General features: G+C 43.0%; 1 protein-coding gene and 1 pseudogene across 4 annotated transcripts in view; one reads left to right on the top strand and one right to left on the bottom strand.

Moving 5' to 3' along the window:
- Positions 1–24770, bottom strand: part of SHROOM4 (shroom family member 4) — a 239770-nt gene that overhangs the window by 52958 nt on the left and 162042 nt on the right. For 3 of the 4 annotated variants that reach the window (XR_001820539.2, XR_001820538.2, XM_017514206.2), the window contains exons 3-4: positions 5418–5552; positions 488–2978 (exon numbers count right to left, since the gene is read on the bottom strand). Coding sequence is in view for 2 of the 4 variants with exons in the window: in XM_017514206.2 (XP_017369695.1) it covers positions 488–2978; positions 5418–5552 (2626 nt within the window). In the remaining 2 variants the exon portion in view is untranslated. Of the gene's footprint in view, positions 1–487; positions 2979–5417; positions 5553–10779; positions 11185–24770 lie in introns of those variants that run through there. The other variant, XM_017514207.2, reaches the window with a different exon arrangement.
- On the top strand, positions 17104–17204 carry LOC119468884 (annotated as a pseudogene).

The following is a 24770-nucleotide window of genomic DNA, read 5'->3' as shown; positions in this document are numbered from 1 at the left end:
GAAAAAGGGAGGCAACAAGTGAAATTTTGCATCATGCACTGGGCTTAGCACTTGATAAACACAATCTCATTTGATTCTCACAACTGATCCATGAGGCAGCCATAATATTCCTTCATTTTAGAGATGAGGTAGTGAGACTCTTCTTAATACTGGCTGTTTTATAAGGGAAAAATTATCTTTTCCCTTTAGATCACATACTTCAAATGCATGTAGTTGAATGACTTGCTTTGGGTCACTCGGATATCAATATTATAGTCAGGATGTAAATCTCAGTTGTGTCGATTTTATGAAGCTCTAACTCTAAAGATGAGGCAACTGCAATTTTTCTGGTTGTGTATCTTGTTCAAGGTTACTAAGCTAACAGCTCCTGGAGCCAGTGGTGTACAGTTTCAAGGAATTATGATTGTTCTATTTTAAAATAACTTACCTAGCTTTCTCCTCACTAAGAGAATAATGAAGGTTACCCACCCAAGAACCAAGTCCTCACCTGCACTGTCGGCTTCCTGGGTTTCCAAGTGTTGCCAGGTGCCAAGCTGCTGTCCTCGAGGGTACTGTGCTGAGGATTATGGTAGCAAACTGGACACCGAAAGCATTGGTGGTGGTGGCACCGGCAGTTGTAGCAATTTGGCATCATATTTCTCTTTAGCAAGGCAGGGCAGATTTCCCCAGAACAATAAATGCAAGGATCACGGACTACAGCTCCCTGAACACTGCAGGGGTAAGAGCAGGTCCTGTGGTAGTCAAAATCACCACAGTGTAGTGGCTTACAACACATGGAATTTTCTAGACCTTTGCTTGCAAAACATTCTGAGTAAGAAGGAGTTTCTGACTGAAGGGGTGACATGGAATGATATGATTGGTCTGTGGCATGATATGCTTGGTCTGTGGAATGATATGATTGGTCCATGGGATGGTGCCTCAATTCCCTATAGCTGGAGCTCATTGGCTGGAAGTTTTGGTCTATTGGTTTTGGTCTCTGGGTAAAAGTCTTGTTGCTATGAGTGGTTAAACCTGGCAAATGAGATGTAGATAAGGATTTGCTACTCTCTTCAAAGAACTTTCTTCTGTCTGCAAAAGGCAAGAGGATGGCTTCTGTCCCAGCTTGAGCAGTAGAAGCCTTCAATTCCTTGTTGTCACCTGGGTTGGAAGGGCCTTCCATGGCTACTGCCACATGTGGATGTGAATTAAGCTCTGGAGACCATCTCCAATGACCTCCACGAACTCCACAGTGAGCATGTGCTTTCTCAGGGTCTGAGGAGGATGGGTCAGATGCTTTCCACCAGGTGTTCAGGCCCAAAGAGGACTGGCCAGGCCTCTGGCCAGGGCTTATTCGTCCCTCTAAGCCTGTCCTAGATTCATGGCTCTCAGGGGCTTGGCTGAGGCACTCTGAAGACCTGGCTCTGAGCATCATGCTTTTGTTGAAGAGCTTGTCTCTGGGGCTGGGGGTTTTTTTGCATGAAGATAGAAGCGATGAGTTAGAGGCAGGGAGTGGAGGACTTTCTAGGGGCTCCTGGGTCTCTTCCACTGGCTCCTTAGTGTCACACAGCTGTGACAAGGGACCCTTGCTTTTCTGGAGCTGGGCCTTTCTCCTCTGAATTTCATTACGCAGATTGGTAGCAAAACGTTCACTCTTCCGCCGGTTTTGGATTGAGCGGCCCCGGGTCCCTCCGCTTCGCCTGCCACCCATCCGGCTACACTCCCTGGGCTCACTGTCTCCTTCTTCGGTTGCCTCTGTGCCACCAGCTACTTTAGTGGTTGAAGAACAGTCCCTGGATTGTTGAACAAGAGAGCCAGAGGCAGAGGATTGCTGGTTGGCCAATTCACTGCCTGCTCTGCTTGTTCTGTTTAGGTCCAGGAAACCTCTTTCTGAGGGGTGTCCATCAACCTCTCCATGGGGAGGACTGCTTTGGCTCTGGTATCTCAAAACCAAAGGCCTGTCATCCACTTGTCTGATCTTTCTTTCTTTGCTGGACTGGTCCTGGGTTCCTCCTGTAGGGGGACATGGACTTTTCTTCCCTTTGTGGCTGCTGTGCAAAGGAGACAGAGTCCACTGGTGCCCATCCTGTCCGGGTGGGAGCTCCATCCCTTTGCTGCCCCTGGTATCAAGGTGCACATGCTGCAGGTGGGATGCCAACAGCTGTTCAGGGGCACTATGGCGATGCCCTGTGGGTCCTATGAGATGTGGAGGTCTGCCAAAAGAAGCCTTAGCTAGCTCTGCTGAAGCCTCACTGAGTGAGTGGGAATCCATGCTGGAAGCTTTGTCACAGGCTTTTGGGGATCCAACAGCTTTGGTTGAGGCCTGCATCAGTAGATGCTCAGAGCCTTGTTGGCTGGATTCAGGAGGCTGACTGAACTCACAGTTCTGATGGCCCTCAGTTGTTACTGGGTCATGCCCACTGAGGCAACAGAATCTATTAGGGTTCCTTGCGGGTAGTACTGTCTCCAAGCTCAGTTTCTCTTTCTGTGGCAAGGGGCCCATAGGCTCAGATGCCCTGCGCTGCTCTCCATTGAGAAGTTGGGCTCTGGAGGCCTGAAGGCTGTCCCGCCTCACTGGAGGTTGTGGTGGGCCCCTGACTGCCTTGGCAGACCCTGACTGGTGTCCCTCCTGTGGACGAGTTGACATCTGGGAGTTGGGGGTCAGGTGGCCCCCACTGGCACGCCGACTACCTCCTGAGGTCTCAGCTACATTAGGCCGGCTATTGGGAGCCTTAGATGACCCTGGGCCTTGCATGATGCAGTCTGCAGAGGCGGGCTCCTCTGGCCTGAGGGAAAGGGCACAGTCAGAAGCATTTGAGCTGGCTGAGAAGGAGCTGTATGCTGAGTCACGCTGGTTAGGGTACATGTTCTGATCAATAGGCAACAGATGGCTCTCATAGGTGGCTTGGCCTTGTTGCTCCAGGCTCTCCATGCTGCCAATGGAGCTGCTTTTCTCGGTGCTGCAGTGCCGGGAGAGTGGACACCACTGCACACACACGTCACTGTAAGACACAGGGCATACTGGTTAGCCAAATCACCAGATCACTTTCCCTTCATGGCCAGCCCTGTCATAGGAAAGGGCTGGCCAGCCCAGAGGTACCCATGCCACCAATGAGAGGAGGGTAGGCAGAAAAATGGAAGAAGAGGAAACAGGGAAGATGATGGACAGTGGGGCACCTCAGGGGCTTAGTAAAATGAGACACAAGATGATATATGGAAGAAAGATGGGGAAATACCCTAAGGACTAAAAGTGGGAGAACTCTATGGGAGTTATCCTCTATTTCCCTGACATTAGCAAGTCTGAATTTGCCTCTGGGCTGTCCCTGTCCCTAGGGAGTCAGCATGTGGCTTCCTGCCAAAAGAGACAATCACAGAATATCAGCATTAGAGAGAGCCACACCGTTTTGTAAATAAATCCATGATTTTCAAATGAGGATGTGCATCAGAATCACACGGAGGGCTTATTAAAACACAGGTCACTGGTCCTCATCCTAGAGCTTTAAGTCTGGGTGAATCCTGAGAATTTGAACTTCCAACTTCCCAGGTGCTGCTGGTGCTGTCTATTCATCCAGCGATCACACTTTTGAGAACCACTGGTGTAAAGCAAGCCCAGCAAAGGGAAGTGATTTTGAGGTGGTGATTTACTCAAGAACACCCAGCTCTAACCACTGGCACAGACTGGACTGTCATTCAGGTGTTCTTCTATTCTTTTCTTGATAATAGCAAACCTCTCAGGGGCTTGGCTGAGGCACTCTGAAGACCTAGCTCTGAGCATCATGCTTTTATCATTCAAGCTGAAAAGGATAGATCTTTTTTTTTTCTTTTCCAATTTTATTTTAGATTTCAGGAGTATACGTACAGGTTTGTTACAAAGGTGTATCACGTGATGCTGAGGTGTGGAGTACAATTGAACTCATCACCTGGGAAGTGAGCAGAGTGTCCAATAGGTAGCTTTTTGACCCTTGTCCCCCTTCCTTTCTCCCTGCTTTTATATTTCCCAGTGTCTATTGTTCCCATCTTTATGGGACAGATTACTATCTACACTTTACAATGGAAGAAACTTAAGCTTAGAGAGAGAACGTAAACCGACAAACTCACTAAGCTGTTAAAGCAGCACAGCTGGAATCTGAATCCAGTCCTGAGTCCAGCATCTTAGCTCTATTGCCATATGGTCTTTTAAATATGAAAATAGTAATATCTATATCATAGGGTTGATGTGTAGATGAAAGCAGATGATAAATGTAAAGCCCTGACCACAGCCCAGGTACCTCTCAAGGGTTCAATACATGGCAGCTGCTCGTCTCTTGATTATTAGTTTTTGTCATCAGCATCCTCTCTATGACTAGTATTGATAGTACAGGGGCCTCTGCCCACCCAAGCCTCCCCCACCTCCCACAGGAAGACCAAGGGAAGGGCCAGGATCAGATGCAATCTTCAATTTTAAGTACCACTTCCCACACACAAAGCCAAACTGAGCACCCCAGAGGTTACAGGCTGCTCTCAGAAAGGCCATAGTCCAGAAAGCCACAGTTGAACTGTGGCAGCAGCCCATGAGACCCTCAGGTCAGCTTCCCCTCATTCTTGCTCCCTGCCTTGCCTGTTAGCCAGTCAGCTCACCTGTTCTCTGGTCAAGGAATCAAGCAATTTCTTGTTGGCAAGGGAACCTGCTACCCACCCCACCACTATTCCTGCTGAAAAAAACAAAAACAAAAACACATTTTCACTCAAACAGGAGCCATGCTTAAGAATGCCAAAGTGTGTTTCTGCATATTCTTCCAGAACAAAACTGCCTCTGCCCTGAGACCCTGGCTTCCAAAAAGTCACCGAGTTGGGGTAAACTGAACCCTTAGCTTCTCTGAACCCCCAATAGAAATCCCTTCTTGGAGGGAAGCTCTCGTGGAAGGGAAAAGGCAGTGAAGGGCAGCACCTTTGCTGGTTCTCAGCCTGCAGAAAACGCTGTCTGTCTCTTGGGCAACTGTTTCAATAACAGTTATTCAGGGAGGTCCCTATTTTGAAGGCTTTGGCTATGTGACAGAGGTAATAAAGACCACATAAGGTCACCAGTGAGTCGCCATTGATAGAGAAGCAGGCTAGAACTGAGCCCTGGGGTCTTCCTACTTTAAGAGACAGGAGAATGAAAGGAATTAGGAAAAGAGAGAAGGAGAAAGAACAGCTAGTGAAATAGGATGAAAAGCAGGGCAGTATGGTGTCTTGTAAGCCCAAAGAGGTATTTCAAGGAAACATGGTCCAGAAGGAAAGGGACTAGCCCCAAATCACAGAGTTAGCAAGAGACTAGGACTTGAACTCAGGTACTCTGGGCTCCCACTTGCTTTTCTGTTATAGCACTTGAGGCTCTAACATCCACTAGGGATTAGAGCAGAGGAAGAGGAGTGTCCAAGTTGTCCCTCCAGCCCATCTTGAGGGAAGGGCTCTAGACTCACCTTGTGTTGCAGCCGGAATGCCAGGACAAGCTGAAGGCTTCAGAAGGGAAATGCATGGTGGTGGCTGCTTCAGGGCATCTCTCCAGCAGCTTGGCCACATGCCATGAGTGCGGCCTATTGACAGGGGCGTTCCTCCTACAAGAAAGGGACAGGAAATAGGCTTAAGGAACCAGAGCTGAAATCACTTCCCAGGCAGCTTCCGCCCCACCCCCCTCTTTTCCTTCAATAAAGTAGAACATCGTACAAGAAACTGGTGTGGGAATCTTAGTGGCCCTCCTGATCTCCTAGTTCTCAAGTTGCCTTCATTCTAGAGATATGGAATGTCAGCTTCATAGGGCTGCTTTGTTCACAAGAGTATCCTGAGCATGTATCACAATGCTGGACACAGAGCAGATGGTCAATAAATACTTGTGGAATAAATGAGTGCTGCTGCCCAATGAACAGTGAGCACGTCCTCACTTCTCTTTGAGAAAGAAAATCAATCTGGTCAATCTTCTCACTTTTCTCTGAGAAAGGAATAGGCAAGTGATTGAAAAGTTTGAACAGGTCAACACTGGGCTGTCAATTCTCCAATTTTTAGTCATTCATTGAATAAGCATTTGCTGTATGTTTACTGTGTGTCCTCTACGTGTAACTCTGGGAATACAGAGATGAATCCAATATAGTATTTGCCCTTGAGAGCTTACACATTAATGGGAGAGATAGAGCTGATTCAAACAAAGCATGGGAAAGGCATCAATGGAGTGAAAGGTAAGATGGGTACAGAGGCAAGACAGCTGAGTTGGTAGGCAACGTGGTGTCAGGAAGCCCCAACTCCTGTGAGGGAAGATAGAACAAAGTGGTGAATGGTACCATGTTAGGCCGACAGAGGACACTGGCTGCTTAGGAGGTCAGGGGTACATAGAGGGAAATCAGTCTGAGGCCACGGCCCTGAATGCAGGCACAACTTTTGTACTGACTGCTGTATACAGGACCCATCTCTGTCACCTGGAATACTTTGCATGAGCAGATGCCACCCTTGCAAGTGGGGAAGAGTGGTATGCGAAACAGCACATGTGGGATATGGATAATGCCGGGAGGTAAAAAGATGATTGATAGGAGGGAGAATGAGAGAAGGAGGGAGAGTAGAGAGAGAATGGAGAGAGAGAGATGGTGGAAGGACCAGGCAAATTATACAAATAAGAGGGAGAGATGATGGAGGGGAAAACAAATGACAGAAAGGAGAGAAAATGCTGAGAAAGACTGTAGAGAAATATACAGTAGAGAGAAATGGATGACAGAGAAAGAGATAAACGGTAGGGTAAAAGAAACATGATAAGTAGATAGAGAAATAAATATATGATAAATTATTTTCATCAATTTATTCATGGTTACTGTGCCAAGGTCTACAATAGGCACTGGTAGTACAGGATGAAATAGAACAAGGGCCCCTGCCTTCAACAAGCTTGCTATATTGTGAGATAAAGCAGCTCCCTACCTCCCAGGAGCATTCATAGTCACACTCAAGCTGGAGGATTCCATCCCAGCTGCAAATGCCCCTCACCCCGGCAGAAGCACAAAAGATCTCTGTAGTACAAGGCTCTAGAGGGCTAAGGCCTGCAAAGATAGTCCTCAGGAGAATGGCCTTGCTGGGGAAAACGCGGGTTGAGTGGTAACAGGCCAGACACAGACCAGGAGACATAGGAGGAAGGGCAAGGGAAGCTGTTTGTCAAAGGCCAGGAAGCAGAGCCACAGGTCAGCGACAGTGGCTAAGATGTAAATGGAGGAACCGGGTGAAACCCCCAGCTTTGTAATCACATTGTTCTATTATTGATTTCAGAGTGCCCAGAGGGGAGGCTGAAGACACAAGGAGACCTTGGGGGCTATGCTTGCTCTGGAGTCCTATACACAAAGCCACACTGCTGGGAAATCTTTCCACCTGCTGCTACCAGGTAGTTATCTGGTCAACAACTATTTGTCAAGCATCTACCAATAGTAGTACTATGTACCATGTGTATCTACTATGTCCTACGCTTCTAGGCACTGAGGATATAGTGGAGAACAGAGTACCTTTCCTATTTCAAGCCTTTTTCCACATTTAGGATTCTTGAGTTATGGGTTTAAAGTGCAGACAGCCTTGATGCCACCTTCTCCCTAACCATACAATCCCATACTGATTTCTACTGGGTCTTCTTTTATGATGTTTCTCCAGCCCTGGTTTGCGCTCGTGCTCGCTGTCGCCTGCTCTCTCCTGCGCTCTCTCTCTCTCTCTCTCTCTCTCCCTACACCCCCTCCATTTTCACTGTGGCCATTAGACAGAACTAGAGTTCTTCTCCCAGAACCCACCACCACCACCAACTCCTGTTCTAGTCCAGGCCCTTGAAACTTTATGCCCAAAATACTACAGCAGTCTGTCAGCCTGTCTCCCTTGTTCTGCCTTCAGTCACTGCTTTTAGATCATATCATGTTAGGTGCCAACTGAACTGGGATACTCTCCTATTCAAGAATCTTCACTGGCTCCCTATTTCCTACCCTGTCCCACATCAAATGTAAACTATATCAGAGTTTCAAAGTCTTCAATAAGCTATCTTTACCTACCAGCTCAATCGCTCATGTCTCTGCTCCAGTCACACCCTGTAATCAGCCCTGTCCCTTTCTGATTCTGTGTCTTTGCTGTTGCTATTCCAGTAGATCTAACACAGGCTCTGGGGTCAGACTACCTTGGTTTGAATCCCAGCTCTACCACTCATTAGCTCTGTTGCTTTAGACAGGTGACTTCACTTTTCAGAGCCCTAGTTTTCATGGCAGTAAAATGGGGATAATAGTACCAAATGGGGTTGTTGAAGGATCCAATGAGACAATGCAAGTGCTTTGAATCAGGTCTGGCAAGGCCTCAATCAATCATAGTTCCCTCTGCCTGGAATGACTGTTCCCTCTGCCTGGAATGCCCCCTCTCCTTTTGTTAACCTAAATCCTACATGTTCTTCAAGGTACTGCTCAAGTACCATTTCCTCCAGGAAGCTTGTTCTGAGTAATCTAGTCCTCACAATGTGGTCCATAATAATATGAAATGTGATATTGCCCATCATCATTTCATGTATGTTAGTCTCATCTCACTAACTATACCAAGCCAGTAGGCAATGGGCGAAAAGACAGAGACAGATACAGGTTCAACTCCCCTCTGCCACTTTAGACATGTGTGTAAGTCGCTTAACCCGTCTGAGCTTTAGTTTTCTTACCTGAGAAAGGAAACAATAATCCATATCAGGCTAGGTGACCGCGGGGATTAGAGACAGTATTCTTTCTTTTTTTATTGCATTTTAGGTTTTGGTGTACATGTGAAGAACATGCAAGATTGTCGCATAGGTACACACATGGCAGCATGATTTGCTGCCTTCCTCCCCATCATCTATATTTGGCATTTCTCCCCATGCTATCTCTCCCCACATCCCCACTCCCCTAGAGATAGTATTCTTAAAGTATCTGGGACACAGCCTGATGCATTGCAAGTCGTCAGTAAATAGCAGGTACTACAATAATGGTTACTAGCTCAAACTTAGACTTTCTGATGGCTCAAGAGTGCCTACACCTAGGGTACCCGGATTTGACCATCCACTGTCAAGGTTCTGTTATACCACTACCATGCCACACCGTGAAACATAGCTTACAAAGGCCCCTTACTTTTTTTTTTTTTTTTTAAAGACAGAGTCTCATTCTTGTCACCCAGGCTGGAGTGCAATGGCACGCTCTCAGCTCACTGCAACCTCCACTTCCTGGGTTCAAGCAATTCTCCTACCGCAGCCTCCCAAGTAGCTTACAAGCATGCGCCACCACACCCAGCAAATTTTGCATTTTTAGTAGAGACGGAGTTTCACCAGGTAAGCTAGGTTGGTATCAAACTCTTGACCTAAGGTGATCTGCCAGGCTCAGCCTCCCAAAGTGCTGGGATTACAGGCCTGGGTCACCGCACCTGGCTGGCCCCTTACTCTTTCTCAGGTTTCCCCAGGAATAGGAAACAATCCCAAAGGAGACAGAAGGGGGAAGTGGAGGCTTTTGGGACACAGAGAAAACTAAAGTCTAGAAGGAGAAAAATCAAAATAGAGGTAGCTGGAGCCTGAGCTAGAGCCTTCTAACCCTAGTTTGGAACAGGAGAACAAACTATCTGTAGGGTCTACTACGTGGCCTATTATTAGTCCTGAATAGCCCTAGACTTGAAGTCCGTGCATACTTGCATTCAAATTGTAGTTGGACAGCCATGGGCAAGTCAATTCTGCGAGTTGCAGATTTTTTATCACAAAATGGGGAAGATGACCATCTCTTTTTCATAAGTTATGATTTGGATTAAATGCAGTCCATGCGTGAAATCAATCAACATAGTACCTGACATAGATATTCTATAAACTTAAAAAAAAACACACACAAAACAAGAACTGTTTATTGAACACTTAAGATGTGCCATGCACTAACCACTTCATATGCATTAACTGATTTAATCATCTCTGTAACCTTATGTGAAACAGTTATTATTATTATTATTATTATTATTACTACTATTAAGACAGGGCCTCTCTGGCTCTGTTGCCCAGGTTGGGGTGCAATGGCACAATCATAGCTCACTGCAACCTCAAACTCCATGGCACAATCTATCCTTCTGTCTCAGCCTCCTGAGTAGCTAGGACTACAGGCTGCAGGTGCATGCCACTGTGCCTGGCTAACTCTTTTGTAGACATGGGGATTCACCACGTTGGCCAAGCTGGTCTCAAACTCCTGGCCTCAAGCGATCCTCCTGCCTCAGCCTCCCAAAGTGCTGGGATTACAGGCATGAGCCACCACGTCCAGCTGGTAAAAATTATTCGTATCCCCACTTTACAAATGGAGAACCAGAGATGCATAAAGCTTAAGTGATTTGCCAAGAGCATATAGCTATTAACCAGCAGAACTGGGAATGAGACTCAGATCCTTCAGTTTTTTCCTAGGATACCACACGACCCCTCCATTCCAAGAGTCTATTGTAAAAAGCCTGTATTCCTGAGGTTTCCCATAGCAATTCCCTCAAGAAGCAGTCAGAAAAGGGAAGTGTCATTAGTCCCAGAGCTGAAACCATTCCCTCCATAGGCAGTGTGGAAGGAGAGAAGGAGAAACAAACAGAAAAGTAAGAAAATGCCTACGACCAACCATGCAGCTCCAGGCCAAGATGTGAAGGCAATGACCCCAGCACTTGCTCTTTTTCCTAAGGCTGGCTCGGGCACTATCAATGAGTACATACCTCATCCCATTCATTACTCCAAAATGCTTTTCTTAGGAAGCAAAAAGAAAGAGACATTGAAGAAAGAAAGCAGGGGCAGGAAGAGTGGCAGCAGCCATGGCTACTGGCTGTACCTACCATGGAAGTTGCCCAGGGTGGAGAGATGGCTTGGGAGAGAGCGGGGTATCCAGCTAGCTCAGACTCTTGTTGACAACCCTTCCAGCCAGCGTCCTCCCTTAGCTGAGACCCATCTGCCCTCCAGTTAAGACTTCTGGAGCGAGGGACCATCAGCCCAAGATGCTGAGTGTGATCCAACGGGCTCAGGCACGGTCAGGTTCCAGTTCTAAGAACAGGAAGGAGTAGGATTGAAGGCAAGATATGACCATCAGCCTGGATGGCCCTAGATATGGCCACAGCCTTAGGGAATAAAAGCCAGTGTCAAGAGCTGGATAGGAGTGAAGACACTGCTCCAGGAACCAGCCAGCACCCTGGTGGCAAAGGGAAGGATGAAAGGCACTTCCAGCAGCATAAACAGCCCCCCTGCTCCCTACTCCAACCTCCTCTGAGTCCTGGCCCACCCCCTCGGCAGCTCAGAGGCCAATAAGGAAGCTGGGCCCCCAGCCACTGCTAGAACTCAGGAAAGGAGCAAGGAAATGATGTTTGGGAAAGATAAAGCGGGTGTCTAAAAAGAATTTTTAAAAATATACGTAAGTGAGAGAGAAAAATACCTCAGACACATACACTTAAAAGAATTCCTGAGCTTCCTGGACTGAGTTGACCCCACCCAGCCATCTCTGCAGGTCCTGTGGGCCCCAGAAAAGAAAAGCACAGATAAGCCAGGACTAGCAGCCTCCAGGTCCATAGGAGTAGCACTCAAGTTGATTTTGTATAGCTGGGGGCAAGTGACTGAGAGATTTTCCAAGGTGAAGGTCCTGGTGAGATACAAAGCCTCATAAACATTCTGGGCTGTATTTACAGGGTCTGCACTTCCTCTGGGGACTTGACCAGATCCAAAGAAAACCCAATTTCACACCAGAGACTTCAACTCCAGAAAAGGTGCCCATTAGTAATGCTGGAATTGTGGTGTTTGTGGTCAGCGTCCCTGGATCTGCCATGAATTCACTCTGACCTCTGGCAACTTACTCCCACTCTCTGGACTTCTGTTTCCTCCCTGCAAAATAAAACATTAAATTCAATTGTCACAAATGACCCTTCCTGCTCTAGCGTGCTGCGATGTAGTAGTCCTAGGCCCCAGGCTGAGGTTCCAAATGATGCCTTCAGTGATTAGCACAGTAGCCAGAATTCAGAGCAGTCCTATGTGGATTTGTTGCACTCCCTAAGCCTAAGTTCAGGCATCACGATTTAATTTCTCTTGAGGAATTAGAGTCAGGATTTTCCCTTCATTAATACTCCTAATTCCCTTCTGCAGTTTCCCTTGGCCTCTGGCCCCAGTTCCAGTAATTTCTGGCTCCTGAGAGGGATTATGCAAGCTCCCTTAGGACAAGAAATATGCTAGGGCTTTCCTCTCTGGGGAAATCATGCCTGGAGGCCCCTTCCCCCTCCTTCCCTCTGTATCTCACAGGGGACTCTGGGTTGACTTTTATCAACTGTATGGGGGAAAGTTTGGGAGCTTTCAGGAGCATATGGATCTGGCTTACAGTCTCAGCTCTACCATTCACTAGTGTTTGGCCTCGGGCATGTCACAGAACTTTGGTTTTCTCATCTATAAAACATGCTTGCCATATGACAGGCATTCAGTGAATGGTATCTGTTATTAATATTACCCCTATCCAAAATAATAATGAGCAAGGTACCGTTAGTAGTAAGAAAACTGATTTCTTCAATCCAAATGAAGATAAAAGAGAAAAGACTAGTTAAGAGAAGGCTCAAATGCCAAACCCAGTATGCTCTAGAGAAGCATGTTTCAAATTTTAGTGGGCATATTAATCACCTGGGGGATCTTATTAAAATGCAGATTTTGATTCAGCGAGGCCCAGGTTCTTACTTTCTAATAAGCTCCAGGGAGATACTGATGCTGCTGGTGTGATAACCACATTTTAAGTAACAATATAACAGGGCATAATCTGTTTCAAACAAATGCATCAGGTTAAAATATCTTTTCATTTCATTCCACAGGCCTGGGTGCCCAGCCTCCCTTGCTTTCTGGTGGCCAAATGTCTTTCTCCTTTTGCTCAGTAGCCCAGCCCATGCAAATGCTTGCCTGATGAAGATTGTCAATCTCCACTTCCTAACAAAATAAAGAGCAACTGGTTTGTTATCAGCGTGACCGCGCCAGTGGTTAGGTGAGGTTAAAGAAATTGTGACTAGAGGTGCAAGCAAGTTCATGGGACTGGCTGGGGCAGGGAGGCAGGGTAGGAGGATAAGTGTTGGGATGTCATCAGATGAGGGGGTGGCAGGTGGGCACAGTGTATACTCAAGAAATCCTTTGGTGAGGGAAGATGAGAGAGAAACTTGAGCGGTTCAGCCAGTTTGGGATTTGGGAAAGAGGCTGCAAGCTGGGGTGGAGGGAAAGGGGCATATTCTCCCATTTAGGCGAGCTGAGTTCCAGGTAACATGATCAAGTATGACCTCCTATGCTCAGGGCACAGCAAAGATGACTGCTTTTTTTCCAAGTACTCAGGAGACATGCATGAACTTGGCATGGGGGCAAAGGGGGGTGGATACATACAGCAGAAAAGCCAGAAGCTGGCTCCCAGGGGAGGCCTCATAAAGACCCTAGTGAGAGGTCAGGGCTGGAGGTGGATCAATTCTGAAAGGACTCAGTCTTTAGCTGCCCTAGTCAGCTGTCACCCCAGTATCTTCCAATAGCACCATCGGTCTTTGAGCCTGGCTCCCAGCAGACACCTCAAGAGATACTTGAGAGAAGATGAGCAGAAAGAGAACCATGGCTCTGCCCTAACTTAGGACAAAAAGGAAAATGTGGCCCCTGTGGCTTGTGGTTGCGCTTAACCCGAGATTTGGACCATAAGAGAGTGTGGGCACTTTCCTCTTTTTAAAGTATTTGTATAAACAGAAGCACAAAATAACGTCCTTGATTAGCTCTGTTTATTTTCTGAGGCTCTTCCAGCCTCTCTCCAAACAGCACATTCCACCTGCCCCACACGAAGAAGCACAAGCTCATTCTGTCAGGCTCAGCAGGAAGAGAAGCCCACAGACAAGCTGAGGACAGAACAATGCATGGCTTGTTTATCTGACAGAGGAGGGGAAAAGCTGCCTGGTCACCATGGAGGGACACAGAGCTCTGAAGGCCCACCCCCAACCACTGTTGGCTGGGGTCCTTGCAGCCTAGTAATCAGGAAACCCTTCCTTATAGACCCAATCAAGGGGGGAAATGTGTGTGTGCGTGTGTGGGGGGTGGTGGTGGTGGTGTGTGTGTGTGTGTGTGTGTGTGTGTGTGTGTGTGTAATTTGAAAGAGAACTTTCGGGACAATGGCTTTCTCATCAGTCTTGGAAAGCTATAATCTGGATCATCTGAGAGATGAATACTTTCTGGAGAAGGGGCTTTTGGTACCCTGTTCTGCCTCCCCACTTCCCCTCCTCTCCCACCCGTCCCCTCTGAATAGCTAGTTCAAGTTCCTCCATGTAAATCCGCAGGGTCCCCCTCTCCACCCTCCACCTAGAATCCATCCCTGGCCAAAAAGAAACCCAGGGTAGGGAATAAGAAAAGAAGAGAATGTTTCAGTGGAAATAAAGACTCCCCCAAATGCTGTGGTATGTGTCAGGGGTGCTCTCTGGCTTTCTGCCTAGGGCATCTGGCTAGGGCATTACATTTGACCCTCTGCTTCCATTTCTCCATTTTTCACACTGAAATCTTTAAGACACAGGTGGACACCTCTTTTTCCAAAGAAGGTTGGCAGGAAGTAACTATACAGATGACTCCAGAAAGCTCTGCACACAGCAGAGGTGGGAAAATGCTTACTAGTTGAGAAATGCAGTACTTGGGATTCTCTTTCAGAATGGGCTGGGGAGAAATTTCTACTTTTTCTATATATAGTGTGATAAAACATACCAATCACAGACTTGTTTGTCTGACAGAAGAGGGGAAAAGCTGCTTGATCTTGTCAATGATCCTAAAGGCAAAGAGGTAGGTAGTGAATATTTAGAAGCTTCTAGAAATAAGGGGAGCAAGTCCAGAATCTGAATAATGAAAGAGGTTTTTTCCCTTTCCCTTCTATGTACAAAAGTTATGGGTGCAACACCAAAGGGCTAAGGGAGACTTCAGAGGAGCACATAGGGAAAATGGCAGCAAATTCACAGTGCAGTATGTGACTCAACAGACAGCCTTAAAGTTTTTGCCATGATGCCCAATTTCCTAAACCAACACCCAAAGTGATAAAGAAGGTGGAGGATGTTTGTCCTCCAGCTCTGGTTTCTGTCAGTAACATTTATAGCATCCCTTGGGAAAGAGGCCGCAGGAATAATTCTAGTTTTCCGTTCTTCCTCCTTGAAGCCCATTATCTCTTTCAGTTCAAACTCACTGTTTGACCTACCACTTTTCAGAGGTCTGATGGAATCCATAAAGGTTTTCCCCAGAGTCAAGTCTCAAAGCCCTGAGAACTACTTCTGGCCACTCCCCAAGTCATCTCCACTACTAAAGACATAGAGCCCTAGGACAATAGTCAACAACAGTTAGGACCCCAGTAGAAACAAGAGCACCCAGTCAATCTGCTTTGATATAACTTGAGAATCAGGAGGAGCCAATACCCAGCAGAGCTGGAACACAGTGAGCAAGGTGGGCTGTAGTGGGAGATAATGTTGGGGAGGTTCATAGGCCAGATTATGGAGTTTCCAAAGGCTGAAACAGTTTGAATTTTATTCTCAGTGAAATGGGAAGCTGTTAGAAGTTCTTAAGCAGGGTACTAACATGCTGTAAGTTTTATAAAGGCTTGACTTGGCTGATGGATTTGGAAGGGGGCTTAAGAGTAGAAGCCAAGGAATCATTTAAAGGGGCTATTATAGGTAATAGATAATGGTGGTTTGTTCTAAGAAAGTAGCAGTCGGGGTAAGAACAAGAGATTTGATGAGAGGTATTTTGAAGAGGTAGGGCTGTCAGTATTTGCTGATGGACTGAATGTAGAGAATGAGGTAAAAAGAACCATGACACTTGGGTCACCTGGCATCTGTACCTTTTCAGTACAGTATTCATTCCCAAAACGGAGTCATTAGTGGTTCTAAAAAGAAAATTGGCACTCTTCACTATGGTTTTGTCCAGGCATTTACGGGGCTCCTCTATCTGCATTTAAGGTGTTTGGAGAGGTACTAGGCAACATGCCAAAATGAATTAGATATAATAATCCCTGTGCTCAAGGAATTTACAGTGTGGTAGAGGGTGGACAAAAAATATCTGGAAAACCATCAAACAGGACGGGATGTCAGAAGTATCAGAAAGGAAATGCTAACAAAATGAGAGCCAAAAGAAGGAAAGACCACTGCTGCTTGAATCAAGAATGGCATCACAGAGCCTCTGAGATAATTTTGGAAGAGTCAATACAATCACCACTAAAGATGACTGGGATAGAGGCCATGCCAGATTTGCATGAACAGAAGTGGGAAGCACAGGAATACTAACAAGGAAGAAAAATAGTTTTTATAAGGCAAAGAGGAAGTGAAATTAGAATGATACAAGAGCATGGTGGGCCTTAAGAATCAAGTTAAAGCCTTTATTTCACATAATCCAACAGGCAAGAGAGAGCCCTAGGAAGTTCCAGAGTAGGAGAGCAATATGGTACAAGCAATATGGTAGGAAAGTTAATATGGTAGCCATGTGTAGGATAAATTAAGTGGATAGATACTGGAAGCATAGAGAAGTGAGTAGGCTAATGGAATAGACACAATAAAAGGTAAAATCAGAGCAATGGCAGTGGGGATGGAACAGAAAGGAAGAATATGACAGAGAATCAATAGAGTACTTTACATAAGCAGAGAGAAGAGATGGCTATAAAGCACCAAGAAGGCTGATGAAACTAATTTAAATAGCAAAGTCATAGACAAAAACCAGTTTCAGGAAACATGAGTTAGATTTCAGATATTAGTTTGTAATGCTGGCAAATTCTGTAGGTAGGTGTGCTCAGCGAGCAGCTTGATGTGTGGGCTACAGTGCTAGAAAAAGGTTAGGGTACGGTATGGACATGTGGTCACTATCCAGAGGAGGCAGCCAAGGCTGTTGCGGTGGATGTGACTGCCCATGGTGAATGTGTACAAAAAAGAGGGCAATAACAGATCTCTGCAGAGCTATGGTTTGGGCAGAAGAGGAAGAAGAGCAGGTGATAGAGACAAAACAATGAAATGCCATTTTCAATGATATTGGCAATACTTTTTAAAGAGAACTGCTGACAAAGTTGTGGGGAAATAGATATACATTGTTGGGTGTCAAAATGGGTACACACTTGCTAAAGGAAATTTTGGCATATGTTATCAGGAGACTTAAAATGTTTCTACTGTGCTTCCTTTGGCTGACATATACCAAAAATGCAATGATACAGAGATTAGCATGGTTCCTGCACAAAGACGATGCGCAAACTTGTGAAATGCTCCATTTTTCTGGAATTAGTGGTAATGATTTAGCAACCTTGTGAATATACTAAAATCCATTGAATTACACACCTGAAGTAGTGAATTTTATGGTATGTGAATTACATTTAAGAAATTTCATATCCTTTGATCCAGTTTTTCCACTCCTAGGATTTTATCCTAAGAAAGCCATTAGAGATGTACACATTGATTTATGTACTTGAAATGTCATCCACTGCAGGGTTATTCATAATGATAGAATTTGGAATATCCTAGCTGTGCAACATTTAGGAAGAATTAGATAATGAATTGTACATTTACACAAAGGAATAATAGTTTGTCATTGAAAACCATGTTTTTGAAGACTACTTAATAAGCTCATAATATAATGGTAAATTTAAAAATTGTATACAAACCTGAACATATTACAAGTCCAATTCAAGAAATATATATGCATATATATACATATTCTTATACAGATATGTAGATATTGAAAGGCTGGATGTAAATTTACTAATATTATACCAGTGGGTATTTATCTTTGTGTGGTAGAATTAAGGGTTTTTATTTTTTCACACTTTTAAATCATTTCCAGATTTTATACACTACACATGTATTACCTTTGGAATAAAAAGAGGTTTCTAAAGAAAAATGTCACTATTCTACATGGACATATCATTTACCCAGGCAACTGTCTGACATATTCCTAAATTAGGAATCTGCAATTATACTTCTGATTCTATTTAACTATTTCAAAGATCTGGATTTTACCCTCAGGGAAATCAGCCTAGAGCCCACCAACCTAGCAAAAATGCTTTTTTCAATATAATTTTGCTGCTTGGAAGTGGATTCTTTTGTCTTACTAATTTTTTTAAAATTCCACTGGACAGTTTTTTATACTTAATATTAGCACTGGGAGCTATTCTTTGCTGTGAGAGTAGACCAGGGCGGGAAGAACCAGGAGCAAGTTTGAGAGGACGCCAGGCAAAGGAAAAGGGGAGTCAATTCAAGGTCAGTATCAAGGCCATGCCCAGTGGGTTGAAAAAAACACTACTCAGGGCCTTCTTGACTAAAGCCAAGTTTTAAAGCCAGGCAACTTTTCCAGTTGCCTGATAGACTTGGTGGGACAAAGTTGGCTAGAGGGGGAACAAATGTACAAGAAAATTCAGTGGTGGTGGTGGAGGTGTGGTAGCAAGTACCATTTGTATGCAACATTTACAGTTCATAAAGAACTTTCATATACACCATTCCATTTAATTCTCATAACCTTACTAACTCCACTTCAGAGAAGAAGAAAATCAGGCTTAGGGAGGTGAAATAAATCACACAAGGCTTGAACACAAGTTTTTTGTTTCCAAATTTTGATGTCTCCCCCACCCCCAAATAGTGGTTCTCAAAGTTTGTCCTGTAGACCAGCATCAGCATCACCCGAGAACTTGTAGGAAAGAAAATTCTGGGGCCCCATCCTCAATCTTTTTAATCAGAAACTCCAGGGGTGGGGCCCAAAATCTGAGGTTGTTTTTTTTAATTATACTTTAAGTTTGGGGATATATGTGCAGAACGTGCAGGTTTGTTACATAGGTATACATGTGCCATGGTGGTTTCCTGCACCCATCAACCCGTCATCTACATTAGGTATTTCTCCTAGTGCTATCCCTCCCCTAGTCCCCCACCCTGACAGGCTCTGGTGTGTGATGTTTCCCTCCCTGTGTCCATGTGTTCTCATTGTTCAACTCCCACTTATGGGTGAGAACACGCAGTGCTTGGTTTTCTGTTCCTGTGTTAGTTTGCTGAGAATGATGGTTTCCAGCTTCATCCATGTCCCTGCAAAGGATGTGAACTCATTCTTTTTTTGGCTGCATGGTATTCTATAGTGTATATGTGCCACATTTTCTTTATCCAGTCTATCACTGATGGGCATTTAGGTTGGTTCCAAGTGTTTGCTATTGTGAACAGTGTTGCAATAAGCATGTGTGCATGTGTCTTTATAGTAGAATGATTTATAATCCTTTGGGTATAAACTCAGTAATGGGATTGCTGGGTCAAACGGTATTTCTGGTTCTAGATCCTTGAGGAATTGCCACACTGTCTTCCACAGCGGTTGAACTAATTTATATTTCCAACAACAGTGTAAAAGTGGTCCTACTTCTCCACATCCTCTCCAACATCTGTTGTTTCCTGACTTTTTAATGATTGCCATTCTAACTGGCATGAGATGGTATCTCATTGTGGTTTTGATTTACATTTCTCTAATTACCAGTGATGATGAGCTTTTTTTTCTTATGTTTGTTGGACACATAAATGTCTTCTTTTGAGAAGTGTCTGTTCATATCCTTTGCCCACTTTTAGAAGGAGTTTTTTTTTTTCTTTTAAATTTGTTTAAGCTCCTTGTAGATTCTGGATATTAGCCCTTTGTCAAATGAATAGATTGCAAAACTTTTCTCCCATTCTGTAGGTTGCCTGTTCACTTTGATGACAGTTTCTTTTGCTGTGCAGAAGCTCTTTAGTTTATAGATCCCATTAGTCAATTTTGGCTTTTGCTACAATTGCTTTTGGTGTTTTAGTCATGAAGTCTTTGCCCGTGTCTATGTCTTGAATGGTATTGCCTAGGTTTTCTTCTAGGGTTTTTAAGGTTTTAGGTTTTAAATTTAAGTCTTTACTCTATCTTGATTTAATTGTTGTATACGATGTAAGGAAAAGGTCCAGTTTCAGTTTTCTGCATATCGCTAGCCAGTTTTCCCAACACCATTTATTAAATAGGGAATCCTTTCCCCATTGCTTGTTTTTGTCAGGTTTGTCAAAGATCAGATGGTTGTAGATGTGTAGCATTCTTTCTGAGGCCTCTGTTCTATTCCATCGGTCTATATATCTGCTTTGGTACCAGTACCATGCTGTTTTGTTTTGCCTTGTAGTATAGCTTGAAGTCAGGTGGCATGATGCCTTCAGCTTTGTTCTTTTTGCTTAGATTGTCTTGGCTAAACGGGCTCTTTTTTGGTTCCATATAAAATTTAAAGTAGTTTTTTCTAATTCTGTGAAGAAAGTCAATGGTAGCTTAATGGGAATAGCATTGAATCTATAAATTACTTTGGGCAGTATAGCCATTTTCATGATATTGATTCTTCCTATCCATGAGCATGGAATGTTGTTCCATTTGTTTGTGTCATCTCTTATTTTCTTGAGCATTGGTTTGTAGTTCTTCTTGAAGAGGTCCTTCACATCCCTTGTAAATTGTATTCCTAGGTATTTTATTATCTTTGTAGCAATTGTGAATGGGAGTTCACTCATAATTTGGCTCTCTGTTTGTCTATTATTGGTGTATAGGAATGCTTGTGATTTTTGCACATCGACTTTGTATCCTAAGACTTTGCTGAAGTTGCTTGTCAGCTGGAAGAGATTTTGGACTGAGACGACAGGGTTTTTTAAATAAACAGTCAATCATATTATCTGCAAACAGAGACTATTTGACTTCCTCTCTTTTTATTTGAATATCCTTTATTTCTTTCTCTTGCCTAATTGCCCTGGTCAGAACTTCCAATACTATTTTGAATAGGAGTGGTGAAAGAAGGCATCCTTGTTGTGTGCTGGTTTTCAAAGGGAATGCTTCCAGCTTTTGCCCATTAAGTATGATATTGGTCGTAGGTTTGTCATAAAAGCTCTTATTATTTTGAGATACATTCCATCAATATTTAGTTTATTGAGAGTTTTTAGCATGAAGGGGTGTTGAGTTTTATTGAAGGCCTTTTCTGCATCTATTGAGATAATCGTGGTTTTTGTCATTGGTTCTGCTTATGTGATGGATTATGTTTACTGATTTGCGTATGTTGAACCAGCCTTGGATCCCAGAGATGAAGCCAACTTGATCGTGGTGGATCCTCTAGATGATTCTAATGCACACTCATAAGTTTGAGAGCCATTACTGTACCATATGTTTTAAAACAGACTTTCAAGTGATTTCTTCTAAATACTGGCTGCTGCTATTTTAGCTTTTGTGGGGTGCTTCTTTCCAAGGTAGGCTGGAAGCCTTCCTTCAGCTATCAGTGCTATGTATATAATAGAGGGCAGCTACTTAAAAAGTATTTAGCCTCCAGGGACAGGAGTGTTCTTCTTTAGGGTGAGGAAGGTCCTAGGACCAAGAAGGCAATTCTTGAATCACAGCTGCCCTTGTCAGGGGGAGATATGTGCTGGTGAGCAGTTGCCATATACATACTTCCCTGGTAAGACCTCTTTTCATTAAGGCTTTTACCTTGTTCCACAATCTTCCACATAAGTCCTGAGGAAATTTCCCTTTCTGAAGTATTGATATTCACAAACCTTGAGTTCATCAATCTGTTCACTTCCTTTTTAATAGCTTTATTAAGGTTTAGTTGAAAAATAAAAATTGTACATATTTATAATACACAATATAATTTTATATATGTAAACATTGTGAAATGATTAAGTAAAGCTAATTTACATATCCATAACCTCACATAATTATCATTTTTTGTGGTAAGAATATTTAAGATCTACTCTCTTACCAAATTAAGTATACATTATTATTAACTACAGTCACTAGTCTGTATATTAGCTTTCCCAAATGTATTCCTCCTGTTCAACTGAAGCTTTGTATCCTTTGATCAACAGCTCATTTCCTGCCCAAGCCCTCCATCGCTGGTGATCATCATTCTACCCTCTGCTTCTACGCATTTGATGTTTTAATTTATTATTATTAATATAATTTCAACTTCTATTTTAGATTCAGGGGGTACATGTGCAGGTTTGTTACATGGGTATATTGTGTGATACTCAGGTTTGGGGTACGAATGATCCCATCACGCAGGTACTAACCACAGTTCCCAACAGTTTTCCAGTAGTTGTGTGCCCCATCACTCCCTCCCCTATCTAGTAGCCCCCAGTGTCTAGTGTTGCCATCTTTATGTCCGTTAAGTGCCCATTGTTCTTACTTATAAGTAGGAGCTAAACATGTGGTATTTGGCTTTCTGTTCCTGCATTAATTTGCTTAGGATAATGACCTCCAGCTGCATCTATGTTGCTGCAAAGAACATGATTTCATTCTTTTTTATGGCTGTATAGTATTCCATGATGTATATGTACCACATTTTATTTATCCAATTCACCATTGATGGGCACCTAGGTTGACTCCATGTCTTTGCTATTGTGAATAATGCTGAAAGGAACAAACAAGTGCAGATGTCTTTTTTGGTAGAACTATTTATTTTCTTCTGTATATATACCAAGTAATGGGATTGCTAGGTTAGAGTTCAGCTTTTTTACATTTTACATATGAGATCATGTGGTATTTGTCTTTCCGTGCCTTGTTTATTTCCTTAGCATAATGTCCTCCAGTTTCATCCATGTTGTCAAAAATGACAGGATTTCCTTCTTTTATGGTTGAATAGTATTTCATTGTTTGTGTGTGTGTGTGTGTGTGTGTGTGTGTGTGTGTGTGTGTGTAACATTTTCTTTATTCATTCATCTGTTGTTGGACACTTAGATTTATTCCATATCTTGGCTATTGTGAACAGTACTGTAATAAACATGGGAGTGCAAACATCTCTTTAACATACTGATTTCATTTGCTTTAGATATATACCCCAAAGTGGAACTGCTGGATTATACTGTAGTTCTATTTTTAGTTTTCTGAGAAACCCCCATGCTGTTTTCCATAATGGCTATACTAATTTACATTTCTACCGATAGTGTATAAGGGTTCCTTTTCCTTCACACCCTCACCAACACCTGTCTTTCTGATAACAGACATTCTAAAAGATGTGAAGTGATATGTCATTGTGGTTTTGATTTGCATTTCACTGATTAGTGATGTAGAACATTTTTTTAAATATACCTGTTGACCATTTATATGTCTTCTTTTGAGAAATGTCTATTCAGATCTTTGGCCCATTTTTAAAATCAAGTTATTTATTTTCTTACTTTTGACTTGTTTTCCTTATATGTTTTAGATATTAACCCCTTATCAAATATATGATTTGCAAATATTTTCTCCAAACCTGTAGGTTGTCTCTTTACTCTGTTAATTGTTTTCTTGGCTGTACAGAAGCTTTTTAATTTGATGCAATCCAACCTGTCTATTTTTGCCTTTATTGCCTGTGCTTTCAGGCCCATAGCCAAAAAATCTTTGCCAAAGCCAAATGTCAGAAAGCTTTTTCATTTGTTTTCTTGTATTAGTTTCAGAGTTTAAGGTCTTATGTTTAAGTCTTTAATCAATTTTGAATTGGTTTTTATATACAGTGTAGGATAACAGTCCAATTTCATTCTGCATGTGAACATCCAGTTTTCATGACACCATTTATTGAGGAGACTGTGCTTTCCCCACTGTGTGCTCTTAACACCTCTGTAAACATCAGTTGACTGTAAATGTGTGAATTTATTTTTGAGCTATCTCTTCTGTTCCACTGAACTGTATTTCTGTTTTTATGCCAGTACCATATTGTTTTGATTACTACAATTTCACAGTATATTTGGGATTGGGTAGCATGATGCCTCCAGCTTTTTTTTTCTCTCTCTCAAGATTTTATTAGCTATTTGGGGTCTTCTGTGATTTCTTACAAATTTTAGAATTGTTTATTTCTGTGAAAAACTGTAGTTGGAATTTTGATAGAGACTGCATTCAATCTGTAGATCGTTTTCGGTAGTGTAGACATTTTAATGATAGTAATTCTTCCAACCCATGAACACAGAATATTTTTATTTATTTATGTCTTATTTATCGTGTCTTCTTCAATTAATTTCATCAATGTTTTATAGTTTTTGGTATACACATTTTTACCTTGTTGATTAAATTTGTTCCTAATTATTTTAGATTTATTTTGATGCTATTGGAAATGGGATCTTTTTAAAATTTCTAAGTTTGTTGTTAGTGTACAGAAACATTATTGATTTTTACAGGGTTATATTGTACCTTGCAACTTTACTGAATTCTTTTATTATTTCTAATAGCTTTTTGGTGGAGTTCTAGGGTTTTCTGTATAAGATCATGTTTCCTACAAATAGAGACAATTTAAATTCTTCCTTTTCAATTGATAGGCCTTTTATTTCTTTTTCTTGCCTGACTGCTCTGGTAAGACTTTCTGGTTGAGTAGAAGTGGGGAAAATGGGCACCCTTGTCTTGTTTCCTATTTTAAAGAAAAAGCTTTCCACTTCCCACCATGGAATATAATGTTAGCTGTGGGCTTGTCATATATAGCCTTATTGTGTAGGGGTACATTCCTTCTACATCTACTTTTTGGACAGCTTTTTTTTTTTTTTTTTTTTTTTTTTTTTTTTTGAAAGCATGTTGCACTTTGAAATAATTTTTTATCTACTGAGATGATCATATGACTTTTATTTTTCTTTCTGCTAATGTGGTATATCACATTCATTGATTTGTGTATGTTGAACTACCTTTGCAGTAAGGAAATGAGGGAATTCAGTGGGGAGTGGGTTTGGAAGGTGGGGGTAGGTTAGTCTATGTTCTGCAGAAGGAAGATAATATAGTATTATGGTATGTTAACAATGTTCCCCTCAAGTGTAGAGGACTCATTTTTCATTGTACATGCCTTTGTACTATTTGAATGGTTTGCCTTCAGCAAGTATAGCTT

This window comes from Cebus imitator, unplaced genomic scaffold (assembly GCF_001604975.1).
Source record: "Cebus imitator isolate Cc_AM_T3 unplaced genomic scaffold, Cebus_imitator-1.0 Scaffold520, whole genome shotgun sequence".
Classification (NCBI taxonomy): Eukaryota; Metazoa; Chordata; class Mammalia; order Primates; family Cebidae; genus Cebus; species Cebus imitator.
Note: the sequence above shows the minus strand (reverse complement) of the source record. Positions and strands in the feature narration are given on the sequence as shown.